This window comes from Typopeltis vanoorti, chromosome 10, assembly GCF_054136105.1.
Source record: "Typopeltis vanoorti isolate ZY-2024b chromosome 10, IOZ_Tvanoo_1.0, whole genome shotgun sequence".
Lineage (NCBI taxonomy): Eukaryota > Metazoa > Arthropoda > Arachnida > Uropygi > Thelyphonidae > Typopeltis > Typopeltis vanoorti.
In genome coordinates, this window is record NC_143558.1 from 122213431 (window position 1) to 122229148 (window position 15718).

General features: G+C 39.3%; 1 protein-coding gene across 1 annotated transcript in view; it reads right to left on the reverse strand.

Moving 5' to 3' along the window:
* LOC150102751 (disheveled-associated activator of morphogenesis 1-like) overlaps positions 1–15718 on the reverse strand; it is a 527894-nt gene that overhangs the window by 242711 nt on the left and 269465 nt on the right. The window contains exon 11 of the mRNA XM_090398621.1: positions 15096–15228. Coding sequence (XP_090254747.1) covers positions 15096–15228 — 133 coding nt within the window. The remainder of the gene's footprint in view (positions 1–15095; positions 15229–15718) is intronic.

Here is a 15718-nt window from a genome sequence, read left to right on the forward strand (position 1 = left end):
ATTCAACTATTTGGTTTGGTTCTGTTACCTCGCTACCTTCAACACTTCTTAAAGTCATCCTTCCATAGTCATTCCTCCTTTTACTTGCCTCATAGCAAAAGAACTCTTTAGGATTTTTTTTTTAGCCTCATCAGCTAGCTCTCTCTTATAAGTAGCTTTGGTCTTCCTTACTATACATGTCACCCTTCTTACCTGTGTCTTGTACTGCTCTGCATGCTCATCACCTTTTGCTTTATACTCCCTCCACAACTTTATCTGTAACTTTTGCTTGATGCTGTTCATCCATCTGACTCCCACTTGATTTATCTGACTCTGGGTATACATTCTGATACTGTCTTTTTCAAATACCCCTTGACCACTTCCCATGCACAACCAACATCTCTTCTCTCTAATAAATTCTTATGCCATAGTACTGCCTCAGCTTGCCATAATCACCTGCTTTGTAATTCCACATATATCCCTTCTTAATAGAAAATCCTGCATATCTGGCAATCTCCCAGGTCAAGACTACATGATCACTTTCCCTAAGTGGGGCAGCATAGCTAGATTATATGATAAGTATTGTATATTTAAACACATGGATGGGCTTATGTGTTCGTCACACATGTTGAATTGGATTTAAACAGTATTGATGCGAACACAGATTGATAAGAAAATAACTATTTAATTAACTTAAAAGCTTCAACAAGTATTGTATATATTTGATCAGATCCAGTGTTCTTAAACCTATGTCCCCTCCCTTACATGCTGCTTTGGGTAATTATCTCTTAGTATAAATTCCAATTTCTTCCCTCTCTGCAGCCATTCCTCCTCCTAATCTATGTCCCTATACTTGTAATCCCTTCCCCTCCCTGTCTGCACTCATGGTGCTAATTTTCCGGTACATGTTATCTACATTCTCCCTTATATCCCCTGGTTTATAGCAACAACCAGTTGCATATTTCATCCTGTTGGCTATATGAACTTCCTCCACATCACTGTACCTCTGACGTACTTCTCTTTTTGGCTTCAGTTCATCCCTATCATTAGCGAAACTGCTCTCCCCATTCCTTTTGGCCTCTCTGAAGATACTATATCCTTTTCATTCTATTCCTATGAATATATCATCATTAGTCAATCAAGCCTTACTAATGGCTATAACTCTTTCTTTCTTTCTCTCACTTTATATGACTTCTCTATGAATAAGAATGTCATTCTTCCATTATTACATGAGTTTCATGGAGATGAAGAAACAGTCAGAGATTCAGCATCTCTCTCTATATTGTGTATCTAATTGCATATCTATATTGCAGGATCCCTCTCCTCTCATTAATCCTTGATTAATGAGAGGAGAGGGATCTTGCAATATAGATGCACAATAATTTTGCAGCTTGTACAACTGTTTAAATTATGCTTTCCAGGAAATTATATTCTTGTCCCTTTACATAAGTGTAAGTAAACAAAGTTTGCTTGTGAAGTATCTTTATGTATATACTTATATATAGAGGTTATTGATTCCTCACTATTCCATAATCCAAAACATACTTCCATGCAGACTTGATTATTGCTATTCATTATGGATATGGTCACTACCCAAACTGGTTTTGACCTTTATTGAGGCCTCATTAGCAGGAAGGACCGACTTGGAAAGATACCAAGGTTGCTTTTTATACACTAACCATGCGGCCAGCCAGGCTGGCCGAGTGGTTAACATATAAAAGCGGTTAGCGTATAAAAAGCGTATAAAGACGAATTCGAATCCCACCATGGGCATGGATGTTTGTGATTGTCTGTGGAAATACTAGTGGTCATGGTCAGCGGTAGATGGCATTGGTGGCGTTATCTGGTGGATTGAGTGGTGGAGACAGAGTTGTAGAGCAGGTGCCCTCCCTCGATGAGTCTTTGGACTCCCTGGAGATGTCAAATAATAATAATAATAATAATATTTTGGCTAGTTTGGCCAAAATATAATAATCTTGCAGAACGTGCAAGTCAGGTCTTGCAGAACATGCTATCCCCACCAAAGATCAAAGCCTTTGGAAGAAGATGAAGGTTCTTTATATAAGTATTACATAAGATAATTACTTTTATAAAGAATCTTAATCTTCTTCCAAAGAATTGATTAAGTGCTACATTGTCCACATCTAAATAGAAGTGATGGACTGAAATTATCCCATTTATAGGAAATAGTACTTCATGTTCTGCAAATATTTTTTTTAATTAATTAATGATCTCTTGTATTGTATGATTTAGTATTGTATGGGGATTCGGTGATAAGAGGTATGCTTAATGAGGAAGTGACAAAAGCATGTTTTCTGGGTGCAAAGATAAAGTTAGTGAAGCTTTAAATTTGCAGATGAAAGAAGTGAACAAGTTAATTGTTTTGGCAGACACAAATGATTTGAAAGGTGAGAAATATGTAATGAGAGACGATATGAGAGAGTTGTTAGAAGAAGCAAATATGAAAAGTAACGGAAAATAGAGATTGTGAATCTGCTTCCTGGGTAATGATAGGGCAAAATTAAGGAGGGCCATGATTGTCAATGAGAAGATTGTGCAGGAGAAATGGTGTGCAGTTCAAAGATGTGTGGAGTAAATTTGATGGATTTAAGGACCTGTATATACTTAATGGACTGTATTTAAATGGTTTTGGAGAAAGTGTTGTTCAGTGAGAGGGTGGAAGTGCAAAACCAGGAAACTAGAGATATTAGGGGGGAAGCAATCAAGCATGTGTCTAGCGATTCCTGGGATTAATAAATCTGAGAGCAAGAATGATTATGAAGAGCTGGGTGCAGTTTCCCAAGTTTTGAATCTGAATAGGCAGGTAATGACATTGTGTAAGTGTGCCCCAAGGTGATATTGAAATGCATGTACATGAATGCCTGAAGTATCAGAAATAAAGGAGAGGAGTTTTTAGCATTGTTCAACTCAACTTGGCCAAAAATTATTGACATCAGTGAGACCTGGTTGTCAGAGAATGATGTAGTTACAGGGGTAGAATGTAATGGATATTGTATTTTTGGAGAAGATAGAAGAAATAGGGTAGGAGGAGTGGTATTATTAATGAAAGCTGAAGAACTTCAACCAACAAAAACAGAAGTTAAGGAAGTTGGAAGTTTATTTTGCACTTGGTTAGACTATAATAAATTTAGTTTAATCCTTTATCCGAGTCTAAGCAAACAAAGTTTGCACCTGAAAATATCTTCAGGAATAATAAGGTGGTACACCAGTTGGCAATTCGCATAGGTAAATATGACCTCTCCATTGCTTCTGCCTGAGTATCACCATTCTGGGTCTGCCTCCAACTGACGAGATCTCAGTAAAGGTCGAAACTGGTCTGGGTAGTGGCCTGTCCCTTAATGCATAGCAGTATACATGTCTGCAAGGAGACATGCTTTGCATTATGGGAGATACTGAGACAAGGAGTGATGAGATCTTGGTCCACCTTTGCTACAAGTTGCAAGGGATGTACCACCTTACCTCAGTCTTGAAGATATTTTCAGGCACAAACTTTGTTTGCTTACACTTGGATAAAGGATTAAACTAAATTTATTATAGAAGTTAAGGAAGATTGTATATCTGATGGAAATGGTTCATTTGAGGTTGTCTTGTGTGAGATAGATGCCAATAAGACAAGTTACTGCTATAGACCTGAGGGTCCTGAAGAAAATGTGGATGGCATGCATCAGCAGATTCGCTGAATGAGTGCAGACCAAACAATTATCATGGGAGACTTCAACTATGGTGATATAGATTGGAAGGAGGATAGGGCACATGGTGAAATGGAAAAAGGAATTTATACAGTTACTAAGGGATAATTACCAGAAACAGGACATGATGGAAGGGACCAGGGATTTGAGAGTGTTGGATCTTGTAATAGCATCAAAATATCTATCTATAACTTCAATACCTCCAGGCAGGGAAGTGATTATGCAGTGTTGTCCTGGGAGGTTGCTCAACATATGGAAATTTGAGTCAAGAAAGCATTTATGTGGAACTACACTGCTGGAGACTATGACAAACTTAGAAGGCAATGGAGCAGTGCCATGGCAGAAGAAACTACATGGAATTAGTGCATCGGAAATGGTCAAGAATTATTTGAGCGAGGCAGTATCAGAGTACATACCCAAGGTCAGTAGGCTAAACCGAGTAGGGATTAAGGAGATGATTAGCAATATAAAGCAGGAGCTGCAAAAAAAGAAAGCATTGTGGAAGGAATATAAACAAGGTGAAAAGCATGCCCATGAGCAGTATATAGCAAAGTAAGAAGGGTAATTAGTATGGTAAGGAAGGCTAAATAAATATTGAGAAAGAAAAAAAAATAGAGGAAAATAAATTTATTTATTTATTTATTCTTATGGCAAAAGCAGCTACAGGTCAATGTCCAGACCAGAAAGCCAATCCAGGACCTCATCTGTCACCTGGAGACCACCACCATGAAATTAGTGGCTTGGGCAGTTGTTGACAATATGAGTGATCGTCTGGGCCACAGGGGAACAGTCACAATAAGTGTGGTCTGATAGTTTCCATTTATGCAGTAGGTAGCCACATCTGTCCTGGTTAGTTTTGATCCTGTTGATAGATGACCAAATCTTCTTAGGAAGGGCAAAACCAGGCTGCAGAGCACATGGATCTTCAACAAGGAAACCATTTGTTGGAAGATTGTTGGAGCAATGTTCTCTCCACATGTCAGGTGTTGATGGTAAGGCAGATGAAGAGAGTTCGTCCATGGACCAGAGTTTCATGATTTTAGATGAATACTAGGTGGATTTATGAGAGTCTGGTGGAGGGGATAGAGCAGGTTGCTCATTACTTTATTAAATACTTTAATCGAAACTTGTCTTTTCTGTATATTTGGTAGAGTAATGTTAGCACCCCTCTTCCCTGACAGACAGCCAGGGTAGATGGGCTTCTCAGTGTCCCACTAATTGTGCACATGGTAGATTTTAGTTGGGTCTCTATAATGTTAGTGTGCACACTTCTTTCCCAGACAGGGACACAGTATTCTGCTGCAGAGAATGTGAGGACTAGTGCAGATGATTTTAAGACACCAGCACCACAACCCCAAGTTGTTCCAGCAAGCCGTGAGATGATATTATTTCTCGATTTAACTTTGTTGGACAGGTTGGTGATGTCCCTTTTATAGGTTAGGCTTCTGTCCAGACTCACTCCAAGGTATTTTGGGTTAGGCTCGTGTTCTACCATTTTGTCACAGAAAGAAAGGTTGAGGTGTCGATTCGCCTCTGCCTTGTTCAGGTGGAATGCTGTGGACACAGTTTTTGTTGGATTTGGCTTCAGGTACCACTGCTTGAAGTACACCTCCAGGATGTTCAGGTCTGTGTTCAAGGTTGTTTCCAGGTTGGCAAAGGAGGTAGACTGGTGTAGGATAGCAAGATCATCAGCGTATACATATTTGCTCGAGCTGGTATGTGGTAAGTTAGACATGTAGATATTAAATAGTAAAGGGGATAACACAGAGCCCTGTGGAAGACTGTTGTGGAGGAATCTGGGCCTGCTCTTTTTTCCACCAATATGGACCCGAATCTTTCTGGTGGAGAGAATGGATTCAAAAAGCTGGAAGGTTGTTTTGCACCTTATGATGTTGCTTAGCTTTAGGAGGAGGGCCCCTGATCCAGACTGTGTCGTAAGCCGATGTTAGGTCGATGAAAGTGACTCCAGATTTAAGTTTCTTCTGGAAGCCAGCTTCAATCTGTGCTTTCAGGGCCAGAACCTGGTCACAGCAACTTCTTCCCAGCCTGAAGTCAGCTTGTTCAATCAGACGTGCTCTTTCGATAAGTGGTGAAATTCTTTTAAGGAGACTTCGTTCAAAGAGCTTAAAGGTGGAGCAGAGCAATGAGATAGGTCGTAGATTTTTGATATTATTTTTATCTTTCCCTGGTTTGGGCATAGCAATTATTTTGGCTTCCCGCCACAGTTTTGGTAGTTTTCCAGTTATAATATTTGAGATAAGGGCGGCAAATCATGTTTGACCTCACTGGCCGAGGTTTTAGAAACTCAGGGAGGATACCATCCACTCCTGCAGCCTTGCCATTCTTGGTGAGTTTTAAGGCTTCCTGCACCTCTTCAAGAGAAACTGGCTGTACAAGTTCAGGAAGCTGGGAGGCCATCTTCAGAATTTTTCTGAATGGAAGATTGCCCAGTTATTTTCCTGGTAGAGCTGAGACTTATCTTGGAGGTTTTCAGTAAATGATGAGCCATTTACTGAATGCAAGCTGTAAGATGATATTATTGGGTTTTTCAGGAGTTGTCTCTGGTGGTTTGTATATTGTCGGTTCAGGCCCCACTGATTTTCTCAGAAGTGACCAACTTTTCCAGCTAGATTTGGTGAAGTCAAGTTCATGGATGGTTGAGATCCATCTTTCCTTTCTGTTTTTGTCAAGCATTGCTATGAGCTCCTTAGCAATAGTTAGTCTTCAGTTTTTTCATATTTGGCTAAAAGTTCCTCGGTATCCTTACTCCAGCATGGGATGTATTGTTTTCTGTAACTGGCCTCTAGGAATAGAGGCTTTGGCTGCAGTTTTGATTAAATTGCTATCCCAGTTTGACAAATCTGGGATAGCAATTAGGGGTGGGTGGTATTGCTGTAATGATTTGCTCAATTTGCTTTTCAAATATATTCCAGTTGGATCTGCAAAGATTCCATCTAGCGATAGGTGTTCCACTGATGATTGGGATTGATGTACCTGATTGACAATGCTGGCTGTTAGGGAATCTGTTGAGGATGGTTTTGTTTGTTGGCAGAGGGTGGTCTTCAGAGTCTTTAGAGACTATGCACAGATCAGGGTTGTAGGTTCTTTTCCATCTCGCTTAGAGAAGAATGCCTTCTTGATTTGCATCATAGATCAAATACAGGTTATATGTATCCATCTAGTTAACTAGGTTATCACCATCCTGGTTGTTAGAGAAATAGCCCCACATTGTGTGATAAGAGTTGAAGAGGAAAATAAATAAATAAGTTGAAGCAAATGGGAAAGAATATGAGGCTGGTGGCATGGGAGGGGGGTGACTGATAGACAGACAGACACCAATGAAATGCAGTCTGTCAAGCATATACAAGTTCTTTCATACAGCAAATTTTCTCCATGTATCTGTAAGCTGCATACCATTCCTCTTGCTCAGTCTTCTCATTTATTTTGTAACCATCACAAAAACTTGTATAACTGTTTTTCAATATAACACAGTGTTAGTTTTCACTATTATTGTTTGTTTTCTTACATTTTAGTGTTTCAAGGTATGCTAAAATTCCTCTCCCTTATCTTTACTCAACTCCATTAGAAAATAGTTAGCAGTACCTGCAAACACAGTAATTTATCTATCCTTGACCCCTCTACTACTATAATTTGCTTTAGATAAATCCTATCCCTTCGGTGGCCTTTCCTCCCATTGGTTATGAGTGCAAATCTCAGCAGACAAAGAGTCTGTCTCGGGCTAGAGTCAAGCCTTTTTGAATGCAATATCTGGTATTAACTCCCTTTCAGAATTAAGAAAAATTTGTTTCATAACGCTGCGCCATCTTATTTCCTATACAAGAGAAATCTCCTTGTCATGGAGTTCACACACAGACTATTTTATGATTCTAGAATCTATCAAACAGCAATCCCAATTACAAATCCTTAACAAACTTATTCTACATGCAGTTGTAGCCAATTCCCTCATTTGAATTTGTACAGGTTCTGATTTTAATGAGTGGTGCATTGATTATAGAGATCAGGCAACTTTATAAGGTGAAGAAAACATGAATGTTCATTCATTCTTTAGCTCGATGTACATTTATCGATGGTTCACTTAACTAAACTGAATTGTACTTGCACGTAACAATTATTAACTAGACAAAATAGAACTACAATCAATACATCACATTATGAGACAATATCAAATTTAAGTTGTCCTGCTTCTACTCATGCAACATAATTAAGCTAGCAAATATCTCATTCATCTAAGGCTAACAGACAAAGGCATACCTCAACAATTCAATGTCAAGCTCACTACTATACACTCCTAGAGTTGCAGTAATTTATCGATAGGTTAAGTACTAGAGTCCTGTTACTAATTATCAAGTCCTATCATATAATATATATCAGCACCTTTCTGCACTTCAGCTTAGTTCAGAATACAGTGGAACTAGAAAGATTTTACGTTACCGACCATTTGGTTCATGCTGGTATTTTCTCCCAATCAGTCCTTTGTGATCATGTGGCTTTTTACCTCATTCCACGGTCTGTTGTCTTCGGATATTACCCTCTGGTGACTACGTTCACGAATCACCCTCTTCCCAATGTGGGCGAGACTGCTCTGCCTGGACAGGTCCTCGTGAGTTGGCATGAAGCTGCAGTTCTCTCTGACTCTCTAGCTGTACCATAGATATGACTGGACTGGACCGCCGCCTGGTCGCTTAGCTGTCGCTGACCATTGTCCTTCCCAACCGCTCGTGCCACTTCTTCCAGTATCCGAAAGCCAAAGGGAGACAAAGAGAAAAAAGAGCCTCAAGCCCGCACCGCTAAGCTTCTTATACCTCCACGTTTCTGCTCTCCCCCTACGTCACTGATTCTGTTCGGCACCTAAGTCCCTTCCACTCGGTGCTATCTGTTCCACGTGGATGTCTCACATGCACCTCAGACCTCGCGACTGCCTCGAGTTATGTCGTTAAGCCGATCACTTCAATGTGAACTTCGATCTAACCTTTCCTGTTCTAATATAGTTCTCGGAAAAATCCGATTCCTTTCAGTTATACATAGGACAGTTAAAAATATAGCAAAACAGAGGAATTCACAAAACAAGGACTAATACGTTATTTACAATTTCATTTATACCTATATACAAGTACTTCTTTAGGAAAATTTATTTGTACCATAGTTAAATCCCAAATGAAATGTTTTATGACAATTTAAACCTTTCATTCAAGATTTAACAACAGGCAGTCAAATATAATTTCTTATTTGAAGCTTATTCATGTGTGTTGCATCGATACTGAAAGTTGTTTCACTTGGTTATGCTATAAATTAAAGATGCCAAGAAATTATATTCTTTGTTTAAAGGGCTTAGTATGCCATAATGTTTTGCATTATGGGATACTAAGACAACTGACGTGAAGTAGTAGCATCTAATAAGCCCAGTCATGAAAATACTTCATGCTTAAACAAAAACACTGTTTGCTTCCAGTCAGATAAAGGATAAAACCTAGAATATTATTATTATGGGCAACTCCAGGGAGTCCTTAGACTCATCGAGGGAGGCCCTAAACATCATCTCCACACAACTATTCGGCATTCTCACAGTATCTATCATACCTTACCTTGAACTCATTGAATGTCATAGCACCCACAATAGACTCTGGCAGCTTATTCCACTCATTTACCACTCTAAAAGTAAACAACCCAGCTCTAACACCCTTCCTAACCACACTCTTGCCCAGCTTCCATAGATGTCCCCTAGTTCACCCACCACCAGTCTTGATCTCAAAAATATCATCTGAATTAATCCTATAGAAACCCTTCAGCAATTTAAATGTCTCAATCATATCTCCCCTCGTCTGCCTATCAACCAATTTCTTCAACCCACAAATCTTCAACCTGTTCTCATAAGGTTCATTCCATTGACCTGCTATCATCTTGGTCACTCGCCTCTGGATCCTCTCCACCTCCTCCCCATCAAGAAGAAACCTGGGTGACCAAATCTGGGCACAGTAGTCAAGATGAGGTCTTATCAAGGCTCGGTACAGAGGAACCATAACTTGCTTGTCTCTGCTCGTCAAAGTATTTTTCAACAACCAAGTGATTAGATGAGCTGATTTAGCCACTTTTGCAATGTGCCCCCTAAACTTAATCTCCCTATCCACCAACACTCCCAAGTCCCTGGCCTCATCAATCTCCTGGAGTACAGTTCCACCAATATGGTATACTGCTGCGAATCTTTTCACCCCAAAATGCATAACCTTACATTTTGTCACATTAAATTGACATCCATTCTCCTTAGCCCAGAACTCCAATCTATCCAAATCAAGATGTCAAAACAAGATTTTGACATCTTCTGCATTCACTATTGCCCTACTCAACTTTGCATCATCAGCGAACAAATGAACTGTTCCTCTTAGGTCCTTCCCTATATCGTTAATAAACAAATTGAACAGCAGTGGTCCAAGAACAGAACTCTGTGGCACACCACTAGTCACAGGCCGTCTTTTGGACTCTGCTCCTGAATAAACTACTCTCTGATATCTCTCCATCAACCACCCACCTATCCATCTCACCAACCCTATATTCATTCCCATTTCTTGCAGTTTACGGATTAGAATTCCATGTGGTATCCTGTCAAAGGCCTTAGCCAGGTCCAGCAGTATCACTGTAAACCCATCACCCTTATCCAGTTCAGTCGTCACTGTGTTATAAAACTTGAGCAAGTTACTGAGGCATGATCTACCCTTCACAAAGCCATGCTGTCCCCTGTACAGTATCTCATTTTCATCAATCCATTCCTGTATTTTTCCCTTGACTACTTTCTCCAAGACCTTGACAACGACTCCTGATATGCTGATTGGTCGGTAATTTGCAACAGTAGTCTTGGATCCTACTTTATGCAGTGGAACTATTTTCCCCTCTTTCCACACCTTCGGGACTAAACCAGACCCGAGACTCAGATTAAACAACATGGTCAAGGGCACTGATAATTCTTTAGCCGCTTCACGTAAGACCCATGCTGGTATACCATCCAATCCCACAGATGTATTCACATTACGGTTCTGTAATAGACTATTCAACTCCACTTCATTGATCACAATTCCCTTATAAACTAATGGTTCCTTCAATCTTTCAATGTCACCACCTGGATGATATACTCTTGCAAAGTGCTCACTCAGTAATTCCACTATATCGACTGATTCAGTGACCACCTTACCATCGGCATTCCTTAAAATCATTCTGCCGTGTACAGTTTTTTTTTTGCTTGCAGCATATTGAAAGAACTGTTTGGGATTCTCCTTAGCTTGCATACTAGTTTCCTTTCATAATCCGCTTTTGCCTTTTTTAGCACACTCGTTACCCTTCTGGCCTGCGCTTTATACAGTTCGTGTGCCTGCAGGTCACCTTCTCTTTAAATTCCCTCCACAGTTGTTTCTTTTTTTGCAGCTCAAGCTTAATAGTGTTATTCATCCATTTAACCCCTACTTGTTTTACTATTTGGACCCTAGGTATACAATCAGCCATAACCTCCTGTAAATGCTCCTTGACCACTTCCCATGCTCTATTGACATCCAGCCCTTGCAGTTTGACATGCCATGGCACTGAACCAAGCAATCTCCTAAGCTTGTCATACTTGCCAGCACGGTAATTCCACATATACCCTGTCTTAATCGAAAATTCCGTACCTTTAGCCACCTCCCAGGTCACGTGACCTTATGATCACTCTCACCAATAGGTGGCAACAGGACCCGCCTTCTCTATAAAGGGGCCCAGGTGCAAGAAACCTTTTGGGGCCCTAAAATATTTTTCAAAGGTAAAAATTAAAGGATTTGAAATAAACGTATTGTAAAACCTCTTACTTGCAAATGATTTTGGCACAGGAAAAAAAAAAAAAAAAACACATTCGAAATATAATACATTTCCGCAAATGTGTACCGACTGTGCCCACTCGATCGTGGGGCACGGGTGCATTGCACCCACTGCACCCCCGAGATGACCGGCCCTGGGTGGCAACATGGTCATATTCATTACGGTCAAATTCTCAGGTACTATTACCAGGTCAAGCACTCTCAAACCCCTAGTATTTTCAATTACATGCTGTCTCAGATAGTTATCCCTTAATAATTGAATAAAATCCAGTTCCGTCCTCGCATGTGTCCTCCCCTCCTTCCAATCAATGTTACCATAGTTGAAATCCCCCATAATAATTACCCTCCTTCCACTCATTTCATCAATTTTTTTATGCATTTTATCTCCATCATCTATTCCATCACCTGGTCTATAGCAGCACCCAACTGTATATTTTGTTCTGCCAGTCTCAATCTCACACCAGATAGCCTCAAATGAGCTCTTTTCACTACCCTGCAATACAACTTAAATTCTCCTTGGCTGCAGTTCATCAGCTATCATCAATAACACTCCTCCCCCCATTTTATTCTCTCTGTCCTTCCTAAACACACTATAACCTACACATTCTATCCCATTAACTATATCATCTTCCATCAGCCATGTTTCACTAATGCCAATAACCTGTAGCCAGGAAGAGCCAACCAAAAATTTTTCCTTCTTGTTCCTAATACTCCTGGCATTAGTATACATGAATTGCAGTGATCCCTTTGTCCCACTCCTATCTTGATGCATTATTCTAAATGTCCCATTCCCATTTTTTGTCCTTAGTGCTGGCTCAGGTACATTATATACATTGTTACACTCAACTGTCTCACTGATGTCTGAATATCCACTTCCCACCCTTCCTAGGTAGTTCCAGTTTCCCTGGTTCATCCATTTTCACTTCATTCAGTGACACTTTTTCCAGTATCCACATAACAAATCCATTCAAATGCAGGCCATCCATCTTGTATAAATCCTTTCGCCCATCAAACTCATTCCACACGTCCACGAATTCCACACCACACTGTCTGCATAACCTGCATAAAGTCATTTGCGATTATGGCCCTCCTTCTAAACTCCTTTCTGTCGTACCGTGGCAACAGACTCACCATCTTAACTCTGTCACTCTTTTCTTTCGCTTCCTTTAACAATACTTTCAAATCCTCTCTCATAAAAAATGTATGTCCTTTCAATTCATTCATACCTGCCACAACTATCAATTCTTTCACCCTCTGTTTTTGCACTCTAATACTCTTACTTACATCCTTAAATTTCGCACCCAGTAAGTACGATTTAGTTAAACTCCCATCTATCACACCTCTTAATGAGTCACCGTACAACTCTTTCCTTCATTTCTGAAACTCTCCCACTCTTATGCTTATTTTTCCTTTCAAACACTTGCTTATTTCCATTAGTCAAGGCATTCTGGAAAGAGTTTTGCAGGTGCTCCAACTGCCGCTGCTCACTGTGTATCACTCCGCATAACCGCTCGATCTCACTCCTTACAAATTCCTAATTTTTTTCATCATTTAAATCATTTTCTCTCTCTCTCTCTCTGTATAATTGCTTTCACTCTCTCTTTGATCACTGCTCTCATTGCCATCTTGTACAACATCGTAGTTCCCTATCAAGCCACTATTTTCACTAACATTCTGGCTCTCTTCCACCACAACAATCTCACGACCTGACACATACAGGGTGTTCGGGATAAATTTGACATATTTATAATTAATTATATTTTTCCGTAAGTTACATGTATTAACACACACTTCTCTTCATTTAAAAGTTTGGACCCTTCTTCATTCATATACAAGATGTCAGAAAGGATGGATAGCTGGAACCCACCTGAATCATGGAAGAGAATAACTTGTATCATGATGATTCGTGCCCGCCATCAAAATAAGGATATTACGACTGCTGCCCAATGCTCCCTGAATACAGCAAAAACAATCAGGCATGAACTAGAGACTTGCAATGGTGACTACGAGGATGTAGCAAGAAGAAAGATCCCTAGCAGACGATCTGATTGCGTTCGTACAGCAGAATTCCTCGCAAATCTGCAGGAACAGGTGTTGAAGAACCCTGGCATTGGAATTCGGGCTTTGTTCGTGGAGTTGCTAACTGTAGTCAAGCCCTGGATAACAAGGGTAGCCAATGGTAGGCCGTATGTATGGCAGCAGGATTCGGCCCCTTGCCACACCTCTGGGAAAAGTCAAAAATGGTTGTCTGAAAATTTCTACGACTTCACCAGTCCAAATGTTTGGCCTCCAAACTCCCCAGACCTTAACCCCATGGATTATTTTGTATGGGGCGCAGTTGAAAAAGACACCAATCGCACTTCCAGTAATACAAAAGCCCAGTTAATGGATAAAATTAAAACAGTTTTTGCGGCCCTTCCCAGGGAGACTGTAGCATCAGCTTGTTCGAGGTTCCGAAGCAGAATTGAAGCTGTGATCGATGCTAATGGTGGTTATTTTGAGTAAATCTTGTTGATAGTATTGTAATTAACTCTGCCTGTAATGTTTTTTTGTCAATTCATTAAATTTAATAGATACAAAGAAGATTTTCTTTTTCCTTACGAAACTGTCAAATTTATCCCGAACACCCTGTACTTCAATTTCTCACTTTCCTTACACTTTCTGCAAGGTCGCCCACGACTATCACTTTCTTAGAATATAGTTTCTTGACATCTTTAATTTGTTGCATCTGTATATTATGATAAACCAACTAAAGTTACAAAGCAAATACATTATGTCTATTAACTGCATGTGTTCACTAGCTGATTTTGTCTGTTTTAGGTATAAAAAAAAGTTTCGGGAAGGCATAACCCTACCACCTTCATATGAGAAGGGAAGCAAGCTTTAATTGCAATGCCTTGATAAATGTTTCTTGCATCCAAGATGGAATTCTGATTCAGGTCTTTCGAGGTAATGGCATATTCATCCAGCTGCACTATGAATGTGTATATTGCTCGATTAACTGGAAATAGTGGAAATCAGTATTGTATTGGAAATATGATGATAGTATCATAATTATTATAGCTGGTTGCAGGAATGTCTACTTCAATAAGTCCATAAAGTATGTTTAAATGTTTTAATTGGGATTATTGAACATAATTTTTAAAGTCATTCATAATCAAAATAAGGATTTTTAATGAAAAAAAAAAAACATTTTTAATGGTTTCATTTCAAATTTGCATACAGAAGAATATATGGTTCATTCTCACCATAGTAAACCTTACTATAAAAAAATTTACTTACTATAAAACATTACTGAAAAGTCCCTACCCAAGTCCTATAGGTGCAATGCTGTACTGAAAGAAATTCACTATGATGATTTTAATATGGAAAGACAAAGCTGTTTTGGCTATGTCTATATAAAACAATTCACCATTTCTTATACCATAGTATAACATTGCATCTACGAGAAATCTATAAGTGTTCAATATTTCGGTGGGTTGTCCTGTGAATTTGCTATAATGAGAATTGACTGTATCAATTAATAGAACATTTAGAAGACAGTTTTGCTTACAGTTGAACAATTTCTTTCACATTGATTTTGAGAGGTGATATGTCAGGATTTTCTTCATTTTCTCCTTGAAGGACAATCTGCTGAACTATCCTGTCAAACAGCAACCAATGTTGAGGACAGCTACCAGAATCCACTTATAAACCAAAACAAATTCAGCATGTTAGAAACAATCTCTTATTAGTCAGTATAAATTTAAAATGAATATTAACTATAAATTAAAACTAACACTGTACTTTTATCTATCATCTTACATCACAAATATGACAGACTTAAGAATAAATTATACCTTGCTAAAGGAAACAGTTATTAAAATGCCACTAGAGAGTCAAAAGCTTATCATATCACATCTTAAATTCATTCTCTATCCAAATACTCGCTATCCACTCCAGCAATGCACTCCATTCGGTTACCATATTTTAATGCAAAAACCTTCTCCTCACTCTTTTATTCAACACAATGAATGAGTAAGGAAGCAGTGCTATGAACTTTGTCACTCATATGTATTATGGATTTAAATCCCACTACAGCACTTTGATAATTATTAAACTCTTTCCAGGTTTATTATTATTGCACTATCCATGGGGGTCAGCAGACTCATTGTGGGTGGTTCATTCAGCAGACAA